Raw genomic sequence first — 17,042 nt, 5'->3', positions numbered from 1 at the left:
GTAGATACACTATATTGCCAAAAGTATTTGGCCACCTGCATTGACTCACATAAGAACTTGAAGTGCCATCCCATTCCTAACCCATAGGGTTCAATATGATGTCGGTCCACCTTTTGCAGCTATTACAGCTTCAACTCTTCTGGGAAAGCTGTCTACAAGGCTGCGAAATGTGTTTATATGAATTTTCCACCATTCTTCCAAAAGCGCATTGGTGAGGTCACACACTGATGTTGGTCGAGAAGGCCTGGCTCTCAGTCTCCGTTGTAATTCATCCCAAAGGTGTTCTATCGGGTTCTGTGCAGGCCAGTCAAGTTCATCCACACCAGACTCTGTCATCCATGTCTTTATGGCCCTTGCTTTGTGCACTGGTGCACAGTCATGTTGGAAGAGGAAGGGGCCCGCTCCAAACTGTTCCCACAATGTTGGGAGCATGGAATTGTCCAACAGGTTTTGGTTTCCTGGAGCATTCAAAGTTCCTTTCACTGGAACTAAGGGGCCAAGCCCAACTCCTGAAAAACAAACCCACACCATAATTCCTCCTCCACCAAATTTCACACTCGGCACAATGCAGTCCGACATGTACCGTTCTCCTGGCAACCTCCAAACCCAGACTCGTCCATCAGAAATTTCACGACTGGATTTGTTGCACAGGTGGCATCCTATAACAGTTCCACGCTGGAAATCACTGAGCGCCTTAGAGCGGCCCATTCTTTCACAAATGTTTGTAGAAACAGTCTCCATGCCTAAGTGCTTGAATTTATACACCTGTGGCCGGGCCAAGTGATGTATTTATTTATTTACATTTATTGATTAGGACACCTGATTCTGATAATTTGGATGGGTGGCCAAATACTTTCGGCAATATAGTATATCTAAAAAGGGTTGATTAGAGAGTTAAAATGTATCACAACGTTGTTGGAAGGAGGAAAAAGTGTTGTCAATGTATGTTTTTTAAGGGCTTTATAAATAAGTTGGTATGGTATGTATCTTTGATGTTGTTGAACCCCAGACTTGACCTGATCTTAAAAAGGCACTATCGACAATAGAGGGATGGAAAGCATGATTAACAGTGATGGGTGCAAGACTAGAAACAGTCTGCAAGCCAAAAAATCACTTAAACTGAACCCTGATCCTAAATGAGGTTTTTCCAATTGGATTTTTCATAAAAGAAAATCTGGATGAGTGAATGGGAGAGTGAACCAGAGCCTGGTTTGCCTCCATAAACAGAACTTTGAAAAAACTAAAACAACAATTAATTTAGGCAGGTTTAAGAATATTTTGAAAAGCCCTACTGATGCCATTGGTTTGAATGCTTGATGAAAAACATTATCAATGAAGCAAAGACATAAACAAGTAAATATTGTACTTTCTGATCATGGAGTGCATCATCTACTGTACTTCCCGGTTATCACTTTAGGCAGATTGACACACATGTATCAATCTGTTAATAGATGTTAATCCCATCTTTAACAAGTCAAAAACCTTATTAATGTTTTTTTCATACAAAATCTTGGAGATATTACAAGCTGCATGAAAAAAAGAAACATTATTACATGTTTTAAAAGTTAGATTCAGCCATTTTTTAGTGGATGTTAATATTCTGAGTGTGTGTATGTGGGGTGGTGGCTCTTCCGGGGTCTGACGATAATAAACGGGGCCACAAACAAAATCTTGTTTAGGGCCACACAAAGTCTAAATCGTCAAGTCTCCACCATAACATCTCCGATTGACTTCAGAGATTTGTTTACATTAAAATGGTCTACGTACAGCATGGCAGCTGCCATTAGCCAAGTCACAAGCTGCTCGGCTAATGTCACGGCTCGTTAGCAGCTAGCGTCGTTGTCACGCCACTAATACATCTTGTATTGAATATGCATTAGTGGCTGAAGTGTGTCACATTGTCCACGGTGGCACTCGATGCAACATCAAGGCCGCCAACAATTTTAGAGATACAGCTCGTAAACGATAAAAGGCAGCAGTCTAGACATGGATTGTTCTTAGCAGGACGTGTTAGATGTTTTTAATGATTTTTGTTTCAGCATGACTGTCCTGCAAAGTTAGCTTCATGAAGTCCTGCTTTTGAATGGAACTCTTCTTTTCCTTTAGATTAGAAGACGTAGACCTACACCTGCAACTCTCGTGGCATCCAGTGATCAGTCATCCCCAGGTAAGACCAATCATTGGCGACTAGTGCTTTCTAACATTTGTCGCTATAGTGTACCATAGAATAGGATTGACTTTAACCATCCCACAATGGGGAAATGATGTGGTTGCAGTGCAGATACAAAAAGTCCACATAAATAAGGTAAAACAAGAGAGAAACATCAGAGAACACAAAGGACATAAAAGACAGTAAAAGAGCGCAGAGCCGATGCAACCAGTTGCCACTTCAGCGGCGCCATTTCTACATACAGCTACAAAGTCAAAAGTACAATATATAACTTATGTGTGGAAAACACTGTGCCCTTCAAAATGTCCAGTATTTCCCCAACAATAAACCCTGGGTCACCACTGAGCTGAAGCCATACTGAATGAGAAGAAGAGGGCTCTCACCTCAGGAAACACGGAGGAGCTGAAAAGAGTCCAGTGGGATCTTAAATGTAAGATCAGGAGGTGTAAGAAGGACTACAAACAAAAACTAGAACGGCTGGAGCAGAATTACATTTGTGAAGTGTGGACCAGCCTGAAACAGATTTCAAGTCATGGAAGAGGTGGGTCTAGTCACCAGGCTTCTGGTGACCAGGAGTGGGCCAACAAACTCAATGTTGTTTTTTTTTAAACAGGTTTGACTCTGGCCCCACCACAGCCCTTTACATGCAAACTCCGCTCCAGACCAGCCCCCGCCATTTACACCTGAGCATGGTCCACACCTCTCTAACAAACCCCTCTCAAACAGTCCCCCACAACCCACCAGCCCAATTCACCGCCCCCAGTAATCACCCACCAAACACTCCATCAGTCTGATCAAGTGAGGGAGTTAAGAAGGAAAAAGGTCAGGGAGGCTACAGTAGCAGGCTACTCAGGGAAAGTGCGGACAAGTTAACTGTTGTGGTCAATTACATTTTTAACCTGAGCCTCAGCCTAAAAAAAGTCTACACTCCGGAAGACCTCCTGTGTGGTTCCAATCCCTAAAACACCTCATCCTAAGGTGCCAAACCACTTCAGACCTGTTGTCCTGACCTCCCAACTCCTTAAGACTATGGAACAGATCATCCTCAGCCACCTTCGCGCACAGACAGTATCAGCAATGGACCCTTTGCAGTTTGCTTAGTGCTCAGGCATCGGGATCCCCAAGGGACGATGCTCTCACCTTACCTGTTCACAATCAATACCTTGGACTTCAGGCAGGACTCCAACCACTTCCATCTGCAGAAGTTCACGTACGACTCCGCTGTGGTGGGATGTGTGTGTTAGGGGAATGAGCAGGAATACTGAGAGGCTTTGTCGACTCGTATGCACGTAATCACCTGCACTTGAACACCAGTAAAACAAAAGAGCTTGTGATTGACTTCCGGCGGTCAGCTCCACCACCCACACCGGTGAAAATCCAGGGATCAGATATAGAAATAGTGAAATCATTTAATGACCTGGGTGTTCACCTTAATAATAAACTGGACTGAACCCACAATTTAAACGCTGTGTACAAGAAGGGTCCAAGTCGCCTACACCTCTTGAGGAGACTGAGGTCCTTCGGGGTGTGCGGGTCACTGCTGCGCACCTCTCACGACACTGTGATGGCTTCTGCTGTGTTCTATGCTGTTGTTTGATGGGGTGAGGGCAGCACTGAGCGGCTGAGGTTTCCGAGGTAGTTAAGAAGCTCCTCGGTGGCCAGAGATCCACCCGGAGTTCCTTAAGGCTCTGGATGTTGTGCGGCTGTCTTGGTTGACAAGTCTCTGCAACATTGCGAGGACATCGGGGGCAGTACCTCTGGATTGGCAAACCGGGGTGGTGGATCCTCTCTTTAAGAAGGGAAACCAGAGGGTGTGTTCCAACTATCGTGGGATCACACTCCAAAGCCTTTCCGGTAAGGTCTATTCAGGTGTACTGGAGAGGAGCCTACGCCGGATAGTCGAACCTTGGATTCAGGAAAAGCAGTGTGGTTTTCAACCTGGTCGTGGAACTGTGGACCAGCTCTATACTCTCGGCATGGTCCTTGAGAGTGCATTGGAGTTTGCCAAACCAATCTACATGTGCTTTGTGGATTTGGAGAAGGCATTGGACTGTGTCCCTCGGGAAGTCCTGTGGGGAGTGCTCAGAGAGTATGGGGTATGATTGTGGCGGTCCGCTCCCTGTATGATCAGTGTTATAGCTTGGTCCATATTACTGGCAGTAAGTCGGACCCGTTTTCAGTGAGGGTTGGAATCCGCCAAGGCTGCCCTTTGTCCCCGATTATGTTCATAAATGTTATGGACAGCATTTCTAGGCGCAGTCAGGGCATTGAGGGGATCCGGTTTGGTGACTGCAGGATTAGGCCTCTGCTTTTTGCAGATGATGTGGCCCTGATGGCTTCATCTGGCCAGGATCTTTAGCTCTCACTGGATCGGTTCGCAGCCAAGTGTTAAGAAACTGGGATGAGAATCAGCAAGTCCGAGTCCATGGTTATTGCCCAGAAAATGGTGGAGTGCCATCTGCGGGTTGGGGAGGAGATCTTGCCCCAAGTGGAGGAGTTCAAGTACCTCGGAGTCTGGTTCACGAGTGAGGGAAGAGGGGTTCATGAGATTGACAGGCGGATCGGTGTGCCGTCTTCAGTAATGCGGACCCTGTATTGATCCATTGTGGTAAAGAAGGAGCTGAGCCGGTAGGCAAAGCTCTCAATTTACCGGTCGATCTACATTCCCATCCTCACCTATGGTCATGAGCTTTGGGTTATGACCGAAAGGACAAGATCACGGGTACAAGCGGCTGAAATGAGTTTCTTCCGTCGGGTGACAGGGCTCTCCCTTAGACATAGGGTTTGAAGCTCTGTCATCCGGGAGGAGCTCAAAGTAAAGCCGCTGCTCCTCCACATCGAGAGGAGCCAGATGAGGTGGTTCGGGCATCTGGTCAGGATGCCACCAGGATGCCTCCCTGGGAAGAGATCTGTGGTTCCTACCTCAACGTCACAGATCACGTGACCGGCTTGCTCATTGTCTCTCATAATGGCTCGGGAATCTCTGTGAGATTGATACTATTTTGATCAAATCTATTGACTAGCAAACTTTGTAAGTCTTTTGGTGTCATACATCAAAGACGGGATGCTCACATCTTCCCGTTTAGATGAAGAATTAATCATAATCCACACGAAGGATTAAAGGAAAAGTTGCTGCCTGCAGACACTGTCTTTGGTTGTCGTGTCTTTGTCCCCATCTACGGGTATACATTGAATGTCACGGATGAACAACTTCTAGATTTATGGCTAAATCTTCCTATCATCTAGATAAAAGGCATGATTTATAATCTAGAATAACTTTAACAAGCCGAGATGCGATGCAGCAGCCACAGCAGCAGGACATCGACCGGCTTAATGATAGTTATCTCTTCCTTATCTATGCACCGCTAAAACTAGTTTGTCTGCGTTAACGCTTATAATAACGATATCGCTATTTGCTTAATATTCAGGTCATGATATGTATATAGAGTATTGTTGGCGGTTTTTGGATGGTTATTTAGAGGGCTTTGAGTGAAATTGTGAGCCCCCATTGACTCAATTGTTAGCAGTCTTATTATTTATTTACGACTTAGAATGCAATAAAAAAAAAATACTGAAGTGAATTGATTAACTCGTAATATGTTTGGCTTATGGTGAAGATTTATATCCAACTTGGAGAAGGCCAACCACCAAGTTTAATTAAATAGTTGCATTTCAGTTTGAGCACATAATAAGATAAGGCCCTTTAGTTTGATATTCCCAGGTGGATTGAATCACTTCTCGTAGGAAAAGAGGCTCTGATTGGGACTTCGGAATGCAAAAGTGATAGCCCTAAACTTGAGAAAAGACTGCCTGTCTAGCTGAAAGCCAACATTTAAGTTGTGACCTAAATGAGTTGTTTTGAAGACACTTTCACGTGAACATCTCCTTACATGGTCAGGTTGTGTTCTTCTGAATTAACAAACAACCAGACGCAGGAAGAAAGGGATATAAGACTGTAATTTGGCCTCTACAGTTTAGGAGTCCTTCATTTTTTGACCTAGGCTCCTCCGGGTACTGCAAACCTGTTTAATGACGCTTGCTTGTAGTAAAACAACTTTTTGTTCAGCAAAGCGTCTCCAATGTCTCTTTTGATCCAGTCGCACTGCCGTGTTGCTCTCCTGCCCGGGAGGGGGTGACAAAACCAGAAACACACTTCAATACAAAAAAACAAACGTGTTCACGTCTTACATAGGGATTGTGAACGATAGACGGCACATCCCTTTCTAATTTTTGCACATTTCCAGTATGACTGATCTGCAGAAGTGTTCCTATCGTGACGTCATCCTATCCCAAATCTACGGAAATTGCCGAAGACATTCAGAGCGGGATATTAAAAATGGCCGTCTGATGTTTAGACCTTACGGTATTTTCACATACTTTGCGGATTGTAAATACAATTGAATATGGTTTAATGGACACATTGAAACACAACTAAGCATACCCTATATTGCCAAAAGTATTTGGCCACCCATCCAAATGATGAGAATCAAACACTTAGGCATGGAGACTTTTTCTACAAACATTTGTGAAAGAATGGGCCGCTCTCAGTGATTTCCAGCGTGGAACTGTCATAGGATGCCACCTGTGCAACAAATCGTAAAATTTCCTCGCTCCTAAATATTCCAAAGTCAACTTTATTATAAGAAAAGTGAAGAGTTTGGGAACAACAGCAAGTCAGCCACCAAGTGGTAGGCCACATAAACTGACAGAGAGGGGTCAGTGAATGCTGGAGCGCATAGTGCAAAGACTTTCTGCACAGTCCATTGCTACAGAGCTCAAAACTTCATGTGACCTTCCAATTAGCCCACGTACAGTACGCAGAGAGCTTCATGGAATGGGTTTCCATGGCCGGGCAGCAGTATCTAAGCCATACATCACCAAATCCAATGCAAAGCGTGCGATGCAGTGGTGTAAAGCACGTCGCCACTGGACTCTAGAGCAGTGGAGACCATACTTGCCGACCTTGAGACCTCCGAATTCGGTAGATGGAGGGGGTTTGAGGTGGGCGGGGTTGAGGTGGGCGGGGTTGGGGGGGCGGGGTTTGGTGGTAGCGGAGGGTGTATATTGTCACGTCCAGGAAGAGTTAGTGCTGTTAGGGGTTCTGGGTATTTGTTCTGTTGTGTTTAAGTTGTGTTACGGTGCAGATATTCTCCCGAAATGTGTTTGTCATTCTTGTTTGGTGTGGGTTCACAGTGTGGCGCATATTTGTAACAGTGTTAAAGTTGTTTATACGGACACCCTCAGTGTGACCTGTATGGCTGTTGATCAAGTATGCCTTGCATTCACTTATGTGTGTGTAAAAGCCGCATATATTATGTGACTGGGCCGGCACGCTGTTAATATGGAAGAAAAGCGGACGTGACGACAGGTTGTAGAGGACGCTAAAGGCAGGGCCTTTAAGGCACACCCCCAATATTGTTGTCCGGGTGGAAATCGGGAGAAATTTGGGAGAATGGTTGCCCCGGGAGATTTTCGGGAGGGGCAATGAAATTCGTGAGTCTCCCGGGAAAATCAGGAGGGTTGGCAAGTATGGTTGAGACGCCTTCTCTGGACTGATGAATCACGCTGTTCCATCTGGCAATCTGATGGACGAGTCTGGGTTTGGAGGTTGCCAGGAGAACGCTACATTTCGGACTGCATTATGCCGAGTGTGAAATTTGGTGGAGGAAGAATTATGGTGAGGGGTTGTTCTTCAAGAGTTGGGGTTGGCCCCTTAGTTCCAGTGAAAGAAACTTTGAATGCTCCACGATACCAAAACATTTTGGACAATCCCATGGGATGGCACTTCAAGTTCATATGTGAGTAAAGGCAGGTGGCCAAATACTTTTGGCAATATAGTGTACAAAGTCAACTTAGTTTTCCACTCTACTGGTACTTTAAGGAAATCGGCGCTCAGCTGTTGCAGAATTCCAAATTCAGGTGTCAATATTGGACAAATGTGAACAAATGTGGTTCGCTGCATCTCTATTTACTGTAGTATCCAATATCATTTGAAATATGAATTCTTTGCCTCCATGCATGCTAGAGTGCCAAACCTGTGTAAGAATAGATTTTGGTCGCTGTCTGCTACCAAAACAAAACTTTGCAGCAAAATGAACGGTTCAAACAAAAACACCTTTTCCACATGATCTTTACAGCATGGGCTTGGTTTTTTTTCTTCTTCTTCATCCCGGTAAATCGAGCTGGCTCTGCAGCAAAAATAAAACCACATTTTGTTTAACATCACATGTTTCAACAAATATTTTCTCTATCTCACATCCATTCCGCACCACATCAAATCTTTTTTTTCCCCCCTGTGCTGCATCCCCAGGCGTCCTCTCCTGGGTTTTTAGGGATCAAAAACAACACAGCACTCCTCTAGAGAGTTGTCTTGTAGTATGAGTCATCTGCAACCTGCTGATGCTGCTCTACCAGCTTGTGTGCATGCAACATGCTCCCCTACACCAACTGGGAGATTGAGGCGGGGGAGTTTTGTTTTATTTTTTTCTCTAAAAATGGAAGGCTCTATTTTTTAGTATATTTTTAGTATGATTGACTAAATATGGAGTAAAGGGTGTATAATGTGGTAAGGATAATTTGCAAAGTATGCTTTTAAATGTTTTCCACAAATGATAGTGCATTGTTTTTTTTGCATTTAAGCGTATTCAATTCCTGTGAGATAACCCAACCGTATTACTTCTACTTATTTAAACACACCCTATGAGCACAGCATGATCTTGGTATAGAGAGAGGAGGAGGTTTATGGAGAGAGTCTTTTTATGCAACCAAACAAAAAAATTGACAAAAAAAAAGATTTGGGAACAAAAGTAATGGCTATGAAATTCACAAAAATATATAATTTCAAACAAAAATAAGGTTAAGTTACAAATATTGTTTGTGTGCAAATTAATTATTTTGTTTGAAAATCTTTCTTTTTTAAGTGCAATTTTAATTATGGGTTGCAAATAATTTTTTTGGAGGAAATATTTTTTCTTTTTTTTTGACATTTGTTTTCGTTACAAATAGTTTTTTTGGGGAGGTTGCAATTTTTTTTTTGCAATTTTCTTTTGTTGCAAATGTTTTTTTGCTGCAAATAGTTTTTTTGGTGTTTCAAATATTTTTCTTTTTTTTGCCGCAAATCTTAATTTATTTTGCAAATATATATATATATATATATATATATATATATATGTATATATATATATATATATATATATATATATATATATATATATATATATATATATATATATATATATATATATATATATATATATATATATATATATATATATATATATATATATATATATATATATATATATATATATATATATTTTTTTTTTTTTTTTTTTTTTTTTTTTTTGTAAATATTTTCTTAGTTGCAAATATTTTGTTTTGTTACAATTACTTTTTTTGGTTACAATTTAACTTGTAACCAAAAAAACAATTTGTGACAAAAAATGATTTAGCCACAAATTTTAATTTGTTTTGCAAATATTTGTATTTTATTTGTAAATATTTTTTTTTGGTTGCAAATAATCATTTTTTTGGTTACAAATTAAGTTGTAACCAAAAGAAGAATTTGTAACAAAACAAAATATATGCAACCAATAAAATATTTACAAATACATTAAAAATATTTACAAAACAAATTAAGATTTGCAAAATAAATTATGATTAGCAGCCAAAAAATAAACAATTTGACACAAAAAAATTGCAACCACTCAAAAAAATAAATTTGTTAGGAATAATAATTTGTTAGGAAAAAAAAATTGTTAGGAAAAAAAATAAAGTAAATCTAAAAAAAAAAGATTTACTACAACATTTTTTTATTTGCAACCCAAAATATATTTTCACTTTGATCACTTTATAAGTTATCTGATTAATATTAATTTGGACTTATTTTGTTCTAATGTAATAAACAAACATGCTCCCATAAGAAGCATCATAGTCAAAGACTCACATCCATCCATACATACATCCATCCATTTCCTACCGATTGTCCCTTCACATCTTCCCTGGATAAATTCTGACCTTATAAGCCTTTTCAAAGAGAGACATATGGCATGGGCTAAATATTGCTCATCTCAGAAACCCAACCATTGGGAACAATGGAGACTTTTAAGGAACCATTGCAAAACTAAATCAAGGAATGCTAAATCTGCTTTGTATACTGAAACATTTTCTCAACATTTTCACAACCCTGGACAAGTTTGGAGACATCTAAATAACACTCTTAACAAAAGCAGCAACATTTCTAATAATCAGCTTCATATCAACGATAACACTATCTCCATTCCCACCCTCATCTAATGCTTTTAATGAGCACTTCTCATCTGTTTCTCATACACTGCATTATTTTATAGGTCAATATGTCATTTCCCTCAACAAAATAGTGTTTTTCTCCGGGGAAATTATACCTCTTGATGTTTATAACGACATTTGTGGTTTGAGAGTTTAGTGGTGGTCCCGATGGTCTTGAAGGTACATTTGAGAGAAGAAAAAAAAAATCAGTCTAAGCCTGGGCCCCTGGAGAGGGAGTCCAGACTGAGGCTAAGGAAAACAAAACCTCATATCCATAGCACACATAAGCATGTGTGTACGAGGGAAAAATCAAACATCAAAGGACATTAAAGACATTAAAAGAGCAGAGCTGATGCAACCAGCCACTTCTACACACAACTACAAAAAAAAAATATATAAAAATAAAAATAAAAATACATATACACTGTGGTGGCATCTGCGGTGTTCCATGCCATCGTGGGGTGGGATGGTGTAGTGGGTAGAGCGACCGTGCCAGAAACCTGAGGGTTGCAGATTCGCTCCCCGCCTCTTGACAACTAAATTGCTGCCGTTGTGTCCTTGGGCAGGACACTTCACCCTTGCCCTCGGTGCCGCTCACATTGGTGAATGAATGATGAATGATAGGTGGTGGTCGGAGAGGCCGTAGGCGTGAACTGGCAGCCACGATTCCTACCCCAGGGCAGCTGTGGCTACAAATGTAGCTTACCACCACCAGGTGTGAATGAATACTTTTTTTTACTGGAATAAACTGAGGTGCCGTTTTGGCATTTACAGTAATACACCGAAAAATCTACAGTTGTTGATTTGCGGTAAGACAAATGTAAATTTTACAGTAAATTCAGTAAAACTGGCTTTAACAATTGTAATAGTGAATACTATTATTACATTATTGTTTCATGCATTTTATTAGATTTTTTTTTTTAAACTAAAATGTAACAAAATATGGTAAATTGCAATAATATCACCTCAAAATGTAGTGTATATTACTGTAAATGGAAAAATAGTAATGCTGTTTTTATGGTAAAAAAAAAAGGAAAAAAAAGGCAGCTCAGTTGCCAGAATTTCACTGTAAAATGAAAATTGGTTTTTTTCTGTCAATAAAAAAAATGCAATTTTAGAGTAAAATTGTTTGTAAAAGGGCAGTTCAGTTGCCAACATTTTACTGTATTTTTATTTATTTTTAATTTACAGTAAAAAACACAAATGCAAATTTTACAGTACAATTCTGTGAAACTGGCTTTAACAGTTGTAACAGTGAATACTATTATTACATCAATTGTTAATGCATTTTATTAGTAGATTTTTTGAAAACTAAAATGTAAAAAATATATGATGAATTGCAATAATTTCACTTCAAAATGTAGTGTATATTACTGTAAATGGAAAAACAGTACTGCTGTTTTTATGGTAAAAAAAAAAAGGCAGCTCAGTTGCTAGAACTTTACTGTAAAATGTTTGTTTTTTACTGTAAATACAAAAAATAAAATGCAATTTTACAGTACAATTGTTTGTAAAAAAAAAAACCCAGCTCTGTTGCCAAAATGTTACTGTAAAAATGTGTTCTTATTATTTACAGTAAAAAAAAACAAATGTCAATTTTACAGTAACATTCTGTAAAACTGGCTTTAACAGTTTTAACAGTGAATACTATTACTACACCAATGTATTTATGCATTGTATTAGTAGATTTAAAAAACAAATTAAAATTAAAAAAAAATATGATGAGTTGCAATGATTTCATCTCAAAATGTAGTGTATATTACTGTAACTGGTAAAACAGTACTGCTGTTTTTATGGTAAACAAAAAAAAAGGCAGCTCAGTTGCCTGAATTGTTCTGTAAAATGTACATTAGTTTTTTTTTTACTGTTAAAACAAATGCAATTTTACTGTAAAAATGTTTGTAAAAAAAGGCAGCTTATGTGCCAAAATGTTACTGTAAAATGTACATTTGTTTTTATTTACAGTAAAACAACTAATGTACATTTTACAGTAAAATTATTTAAAACAGGCTTTAACTGTTGTAACAGTGAATACTCTTACTACACCATTGTGTTTATGCATTTTATTAGTATATTTGTTTTTTAACTAAAATGTAAAAAAAATATGGTAAGTTGCAATAATTTCACCTCAAAATGGTAAAACAGTACTGCTGTTTTTATGGTAAAAAAAAAAGGCAGCTCAATTGCCAGAACTTTACTGTAAAATGTACATTTATTATTTTACTGTAAATAAAACAAATAAAATACAATGTTACAGTACAATTGTTTGTAAAATAAAAGGCAGCTCAGTTGCCAAAATGTTACTGTATTTTTTTTTCTATTTACAGTAAAAAGAAAAATAATTCAATTTTACAGTAACATTCTGTAAAACTGGCTTTAACAGTTGTAACAGTGAATACTATTACTACACCAATTTATGTATGCATTTTATTAGTAGATTTTTTAAAACTAAAATGTAAAAACAATATGATGAGTTGCAATAATTTCACCTCAAAATGTAATGTATATTACTGTAACTGGTAAAACAGCACTGCTGTTTTTATGGTAAAAAAAAAAAAAAAAAAAGGCAGCTCAGTTGCCTGAATTTTTCTGTAAAATGTACATTAGTTTTTTCTATTGTTAAAACAAATGCAATTTTACAGTAAAATTGTTTGTAAAAAAGGCAGCTTAGGTGCCAAAATGCTACTGTAAAACTTACATTTGTTTTTATTTACAGTAAAAAAAAAAGTACATTTTACCGTAAAAGTATTTAAAACTGGCTTTAACATTTGTAACAGTGAATACTATTACTACACTATTTTGTGTATGCATTTTATTAGTAGATTGTTTTTTTAACTAAAATGTAAAAAAAAATATGGTAAATTGCAATAATTTCACCTCAAAATGTAGTGTATATTACTGTACATGGTAAAACAGTACTGCTGTTTTTATGGTAAAAAAAAATAAAAGGCAGCTCAGTTGCCAGATTTGTACTGTAAAATATACATTAGTTTTTGTTACTGTAAAAAAATAATATTGCAATTTTACAGTCAAATTGTTTGTAAAAGAAAGGAAGCTCAGTTGCCAGAATTTTACTGTAAAATGTACATTTGTTTTTTTTACTGTAGATAAAAAAATGCAAATTTTACAGTAAAATTGTTTGTAAAAAGGCAGCTCAGTTGTCAGAAATTTACTGTATTTTTTTGTTTTACTGTAAATAAAAAATAATGCAATTTTACAGTAAAATTGTTTGTAAAAAAAGGCAGCTCAATTGTCAGAATTTTACTGTAAAATGTGCATTTGTTTTTTTACTGTAAATTACAAAAAACTAAATTACAGCTCAGTTGCCAGAAGTTTACTGTAAAATGTACATGAGTTATTTTTTTACTGTAAATTAAACAAAATTCAATTTTACAGTAAATTTTTTGCACCTGAGCTGCCTTTCTTAATCTATAAAAACAGCAGTACTGTTTTTCCATTTACAGTAATACACACTACATTTTGAGGTTAAATTATTGCAATTTACCTTTTTTTTTTTACATTTTAGTTTTAAAAAAATGTACTAATAAAATGCATTAAAAAATGGTGTAATAATAGTATTCACTGTTAGACGCGGCCCTCCGGGGCCAAACATAACTGCGATGTGGCCCTCAGTGAAAACCACTTTGACACCTCTGGTTTAGAAGAGATGAAAATGAGTTCCCTCTTGACACATTTTCTCCTTTCTTACTCAGTCTAAGTGGAGGATGGTGCGGGGTTAATGGTATTAAATAATGCAAGGGTGTGTGATTTGGGCCACAGCAGTACAGCTCATCATGGTATCACTTTCATTCTCCATCCCCCCACCAGCATCATTCCTTCTTTGTGTCATGTGACGCCTCTCTGATTGGGGATCAATGCATCTGTGACCACTTTGTGTTTCACGCCTTATGTCAACCTGGAACATTCCCACTGGTTTGTGTCCTGTTTTCATTTAAAGCTGTTAAAGCCAGTTTTACGATGCAGGGCTGGTTTAATTATGCATGTCACCTGGGATAACAACTTGACATCAAAGGCTTCTAACTCGTGGCGCCTCTTAAGAGAGTTTTACCGTGTTACCCAAATATTAAAGCGGATTTTTGTCGAGAAAAATATGTCAAAAAAACTTAGTGAAGCTCCTCTACTGGTGAACCACTTGACACAAAAGGTGGAACTTTGATCAAAACTCGCACCATTTTTGAGTTGCCTAACAAAATAAAATATTTGCAACCAAGAAAATATTTACAAATAAAATACAAATATTTTGGTTACAACTTAAATTGTAACCAAAAAAAGGATTTGTAACAAAATAAATTATTTGCAACCAAGAAAATATTAACAAATAAAATAAAAACATTTTGGTTACAACTTAAATTGTAACCAAAAAAAGGATTTGTAACAAAATAAATTATTTGCAACCAAGAAAATATTAACAAATAAAATAAAAATATTTTGATTAGAACTTAAATTGTAACCAAAAAAAGGATTTGTAACAAAATAAAATAGTTGCAACCAAGAAAACATTTACGAATAAAATAAAAAGATTTGCAAAACAAAGTGAGATTTGTGGCAAAAAAAAGTGAAGTTTAACCCCCACCCCCCCAAAAAAGAAGAAGTAGCATACAAACAAAACAAAAAAGCAAAAAAGCAAAAAAGCAAAAAATAAACAACGTACTAGCAATTGCTATAGAGTTCATGTACATATATATATATATATATATATATATATATATGTATATGTATATGTATATATATATATATATATATATATATGTATATATATATATATATATATATATATATATATATATACATATATATATATATATATATACATACAGAATGCTTTTCGTGTAGAAAAAAAAAAAATCTACAGATACTATATAAAATATAGCCCCATAATGACAAGGTTAATGTGATCATTTTTAATAGATATTAATTTTTTTGTTAAAACCTATTATTTCAACATAGAACATACCTAAAACATATTTTAGTAGCTGTTGCAAAACATTTTATACTAATGTATTTTCTGGACTATAAGGTGCACTTAAAATCTTGTTGGTTTTTTTTGCGCCTAATGTACGGAATAATTCTGGTTTTGCATACCGACCTCAAAGCAATTTTATTTGGTACATGGTGTAATGATAAGGGAACTCTATAGCAATTGCTCCGCTAGTACGTTGTTTATTTTTTTGCTATTGTTTTTGTTGGTTTAGTTAAAGTTAAAGTTAAAGTACCAATGATTGTCACACACACACAAGGTGTGGTGAAATTTGTCCTCTGCATTTGACCCATCCCCTTGATCACCCCCTGGGAGGTGAGGGGAGCAGTGGGCAGCAGCGGTGCCGCGCCCGGGACTCATTTTTGGTGATTTAACCCCCAATTCCAACCCTTGATGCTGAGTGCCAAGCAGGGAGGTAATGGGTCCCATTTTTTATAGTCTTTGGTATGACTCGGCCCGGGTTTGAACTCACAACCTACCGATCTCAGGGCGGACACTCTAACCACTAGGCCACTGAGTAGGTCAAATATTTTATTTTGTTACAAATCCTTTTTTTGGTTACAAGTTAAGTTGTAACCAAAAAAAGGATTTGGAACAAAATAAAATATTTGCAACGAAGAAAATATTTACGAATAAAATAAAAAGATTTGCATAACAAATTAAGATTTGCGGCAAAAAAAAAAAGGAAAGTGATATATACTCTGGAGTTTCATTCCCCCCCAAAAAAAAAAAAAAGAAAAAAAAGAAGAAGTATCAAAACAACAACAAAAATAGCAAAACATTAAACAACGTACTAACGGAGCAATTGCTATAGAGTTCAGTTTAAATGGAGTAAACATGACACATGTAAACACACCCAAAGTGGGTCAAGTTTGATTGGACAAAATACAATAACCAGTGTGCCGTTGACAGTTAGTTTCTGCCTAGCAACAAAAGCCAACTATTCATTCCCACTCAAGACGTGCTTTGCCTTTTATGTTCCTCCAACTTCAGAGGGGAAGCTCTGGAGCAACTTAAGCTGCAGCACCACTGGACTGCTAAGTAGACCGAGGACATACTAGCTGCTCTGTGTCCTACAATCAGCTGGGCTTTTATTGGCTTCATCTCCAATTTTGGGAGCACAGATGGGCTCTGAGACACCGGGGAAAAGCAATTAGAATAGAAATCAATGTGGAAGACATATTTCAGGTTTTTAGTCAAAATATTACTGAGTCCCGTCTCTTATTACGACCCCAGCTGCTGCTTCTTCCTGTAGAAGAGGACACTTGCTGCTTTTTACCATCACATTTCCAACCATCCTGGGGTACATGAACGCCTCATTCTTCTTTCAACAATGACAACATTTTTACAGTTGATTGATGTTTTCAGAGATTTGACTGCTCATTTCTGAATTGTGTGTTACAAATATTACATTTTGTTTGTATAGATATCACTTGAATTACATGATGGACATGAGGGATGTCGTTAAACTCTTTGTTTATTTATTATACATGCACAATATATAATAATCAGGAATGAAGTGTGCAATAAATCCAAAATGTGTGACTATGTGTGGAAATTAACTGCTGAGTGTTACCGGGAGTGTTG

General features: G+C 37.5%; 1 protein-coding gene across 1 annotated transcript in view; it reads left to right on the top strand.

The window, feature by feature from the left end:
• Positions 1–17,042, top strand: part of LOC133643188 (protein phosphatase 1 regulatory subunit 1A-like) — a 71,505-nt gene that overhangs the window by 31,858 nt on the left and 22,605 nt on the right. Inside the window, exon 2 of the mRNA XM_062037612.1 lies at positions 2,107–2,167. Coding sequence (XP_061893596.1) covers positions 2,107–2,167 — 61 coding nt within the window. The remainder of the gene's footprint in view (positions 1–2,106; positions 2,168–17,042) is intronic.

Source organism: Entelurus aequoreus, linkage group LG26, assembly GCF_033978785.1.
Source record: "Entelurus aequoreus isolate RoL-2023_Sb linkage group LG26, RoL_Eaeq_v1.1, whole genome shotgun sequence".
In the NCBI taxonomy this organism is placed as follows: Eukaryota; Metazoa; Chordata; class Actinopteri; order Syngnathiformes; family Syngnathidae; genus Entelurus; species Entelurus aequoreus.
The sequence above is the reverse complement of the archived record's forward strand: the minus strand, read 5'-3'. Positions and strand labels throughout refer to the sequence as shown.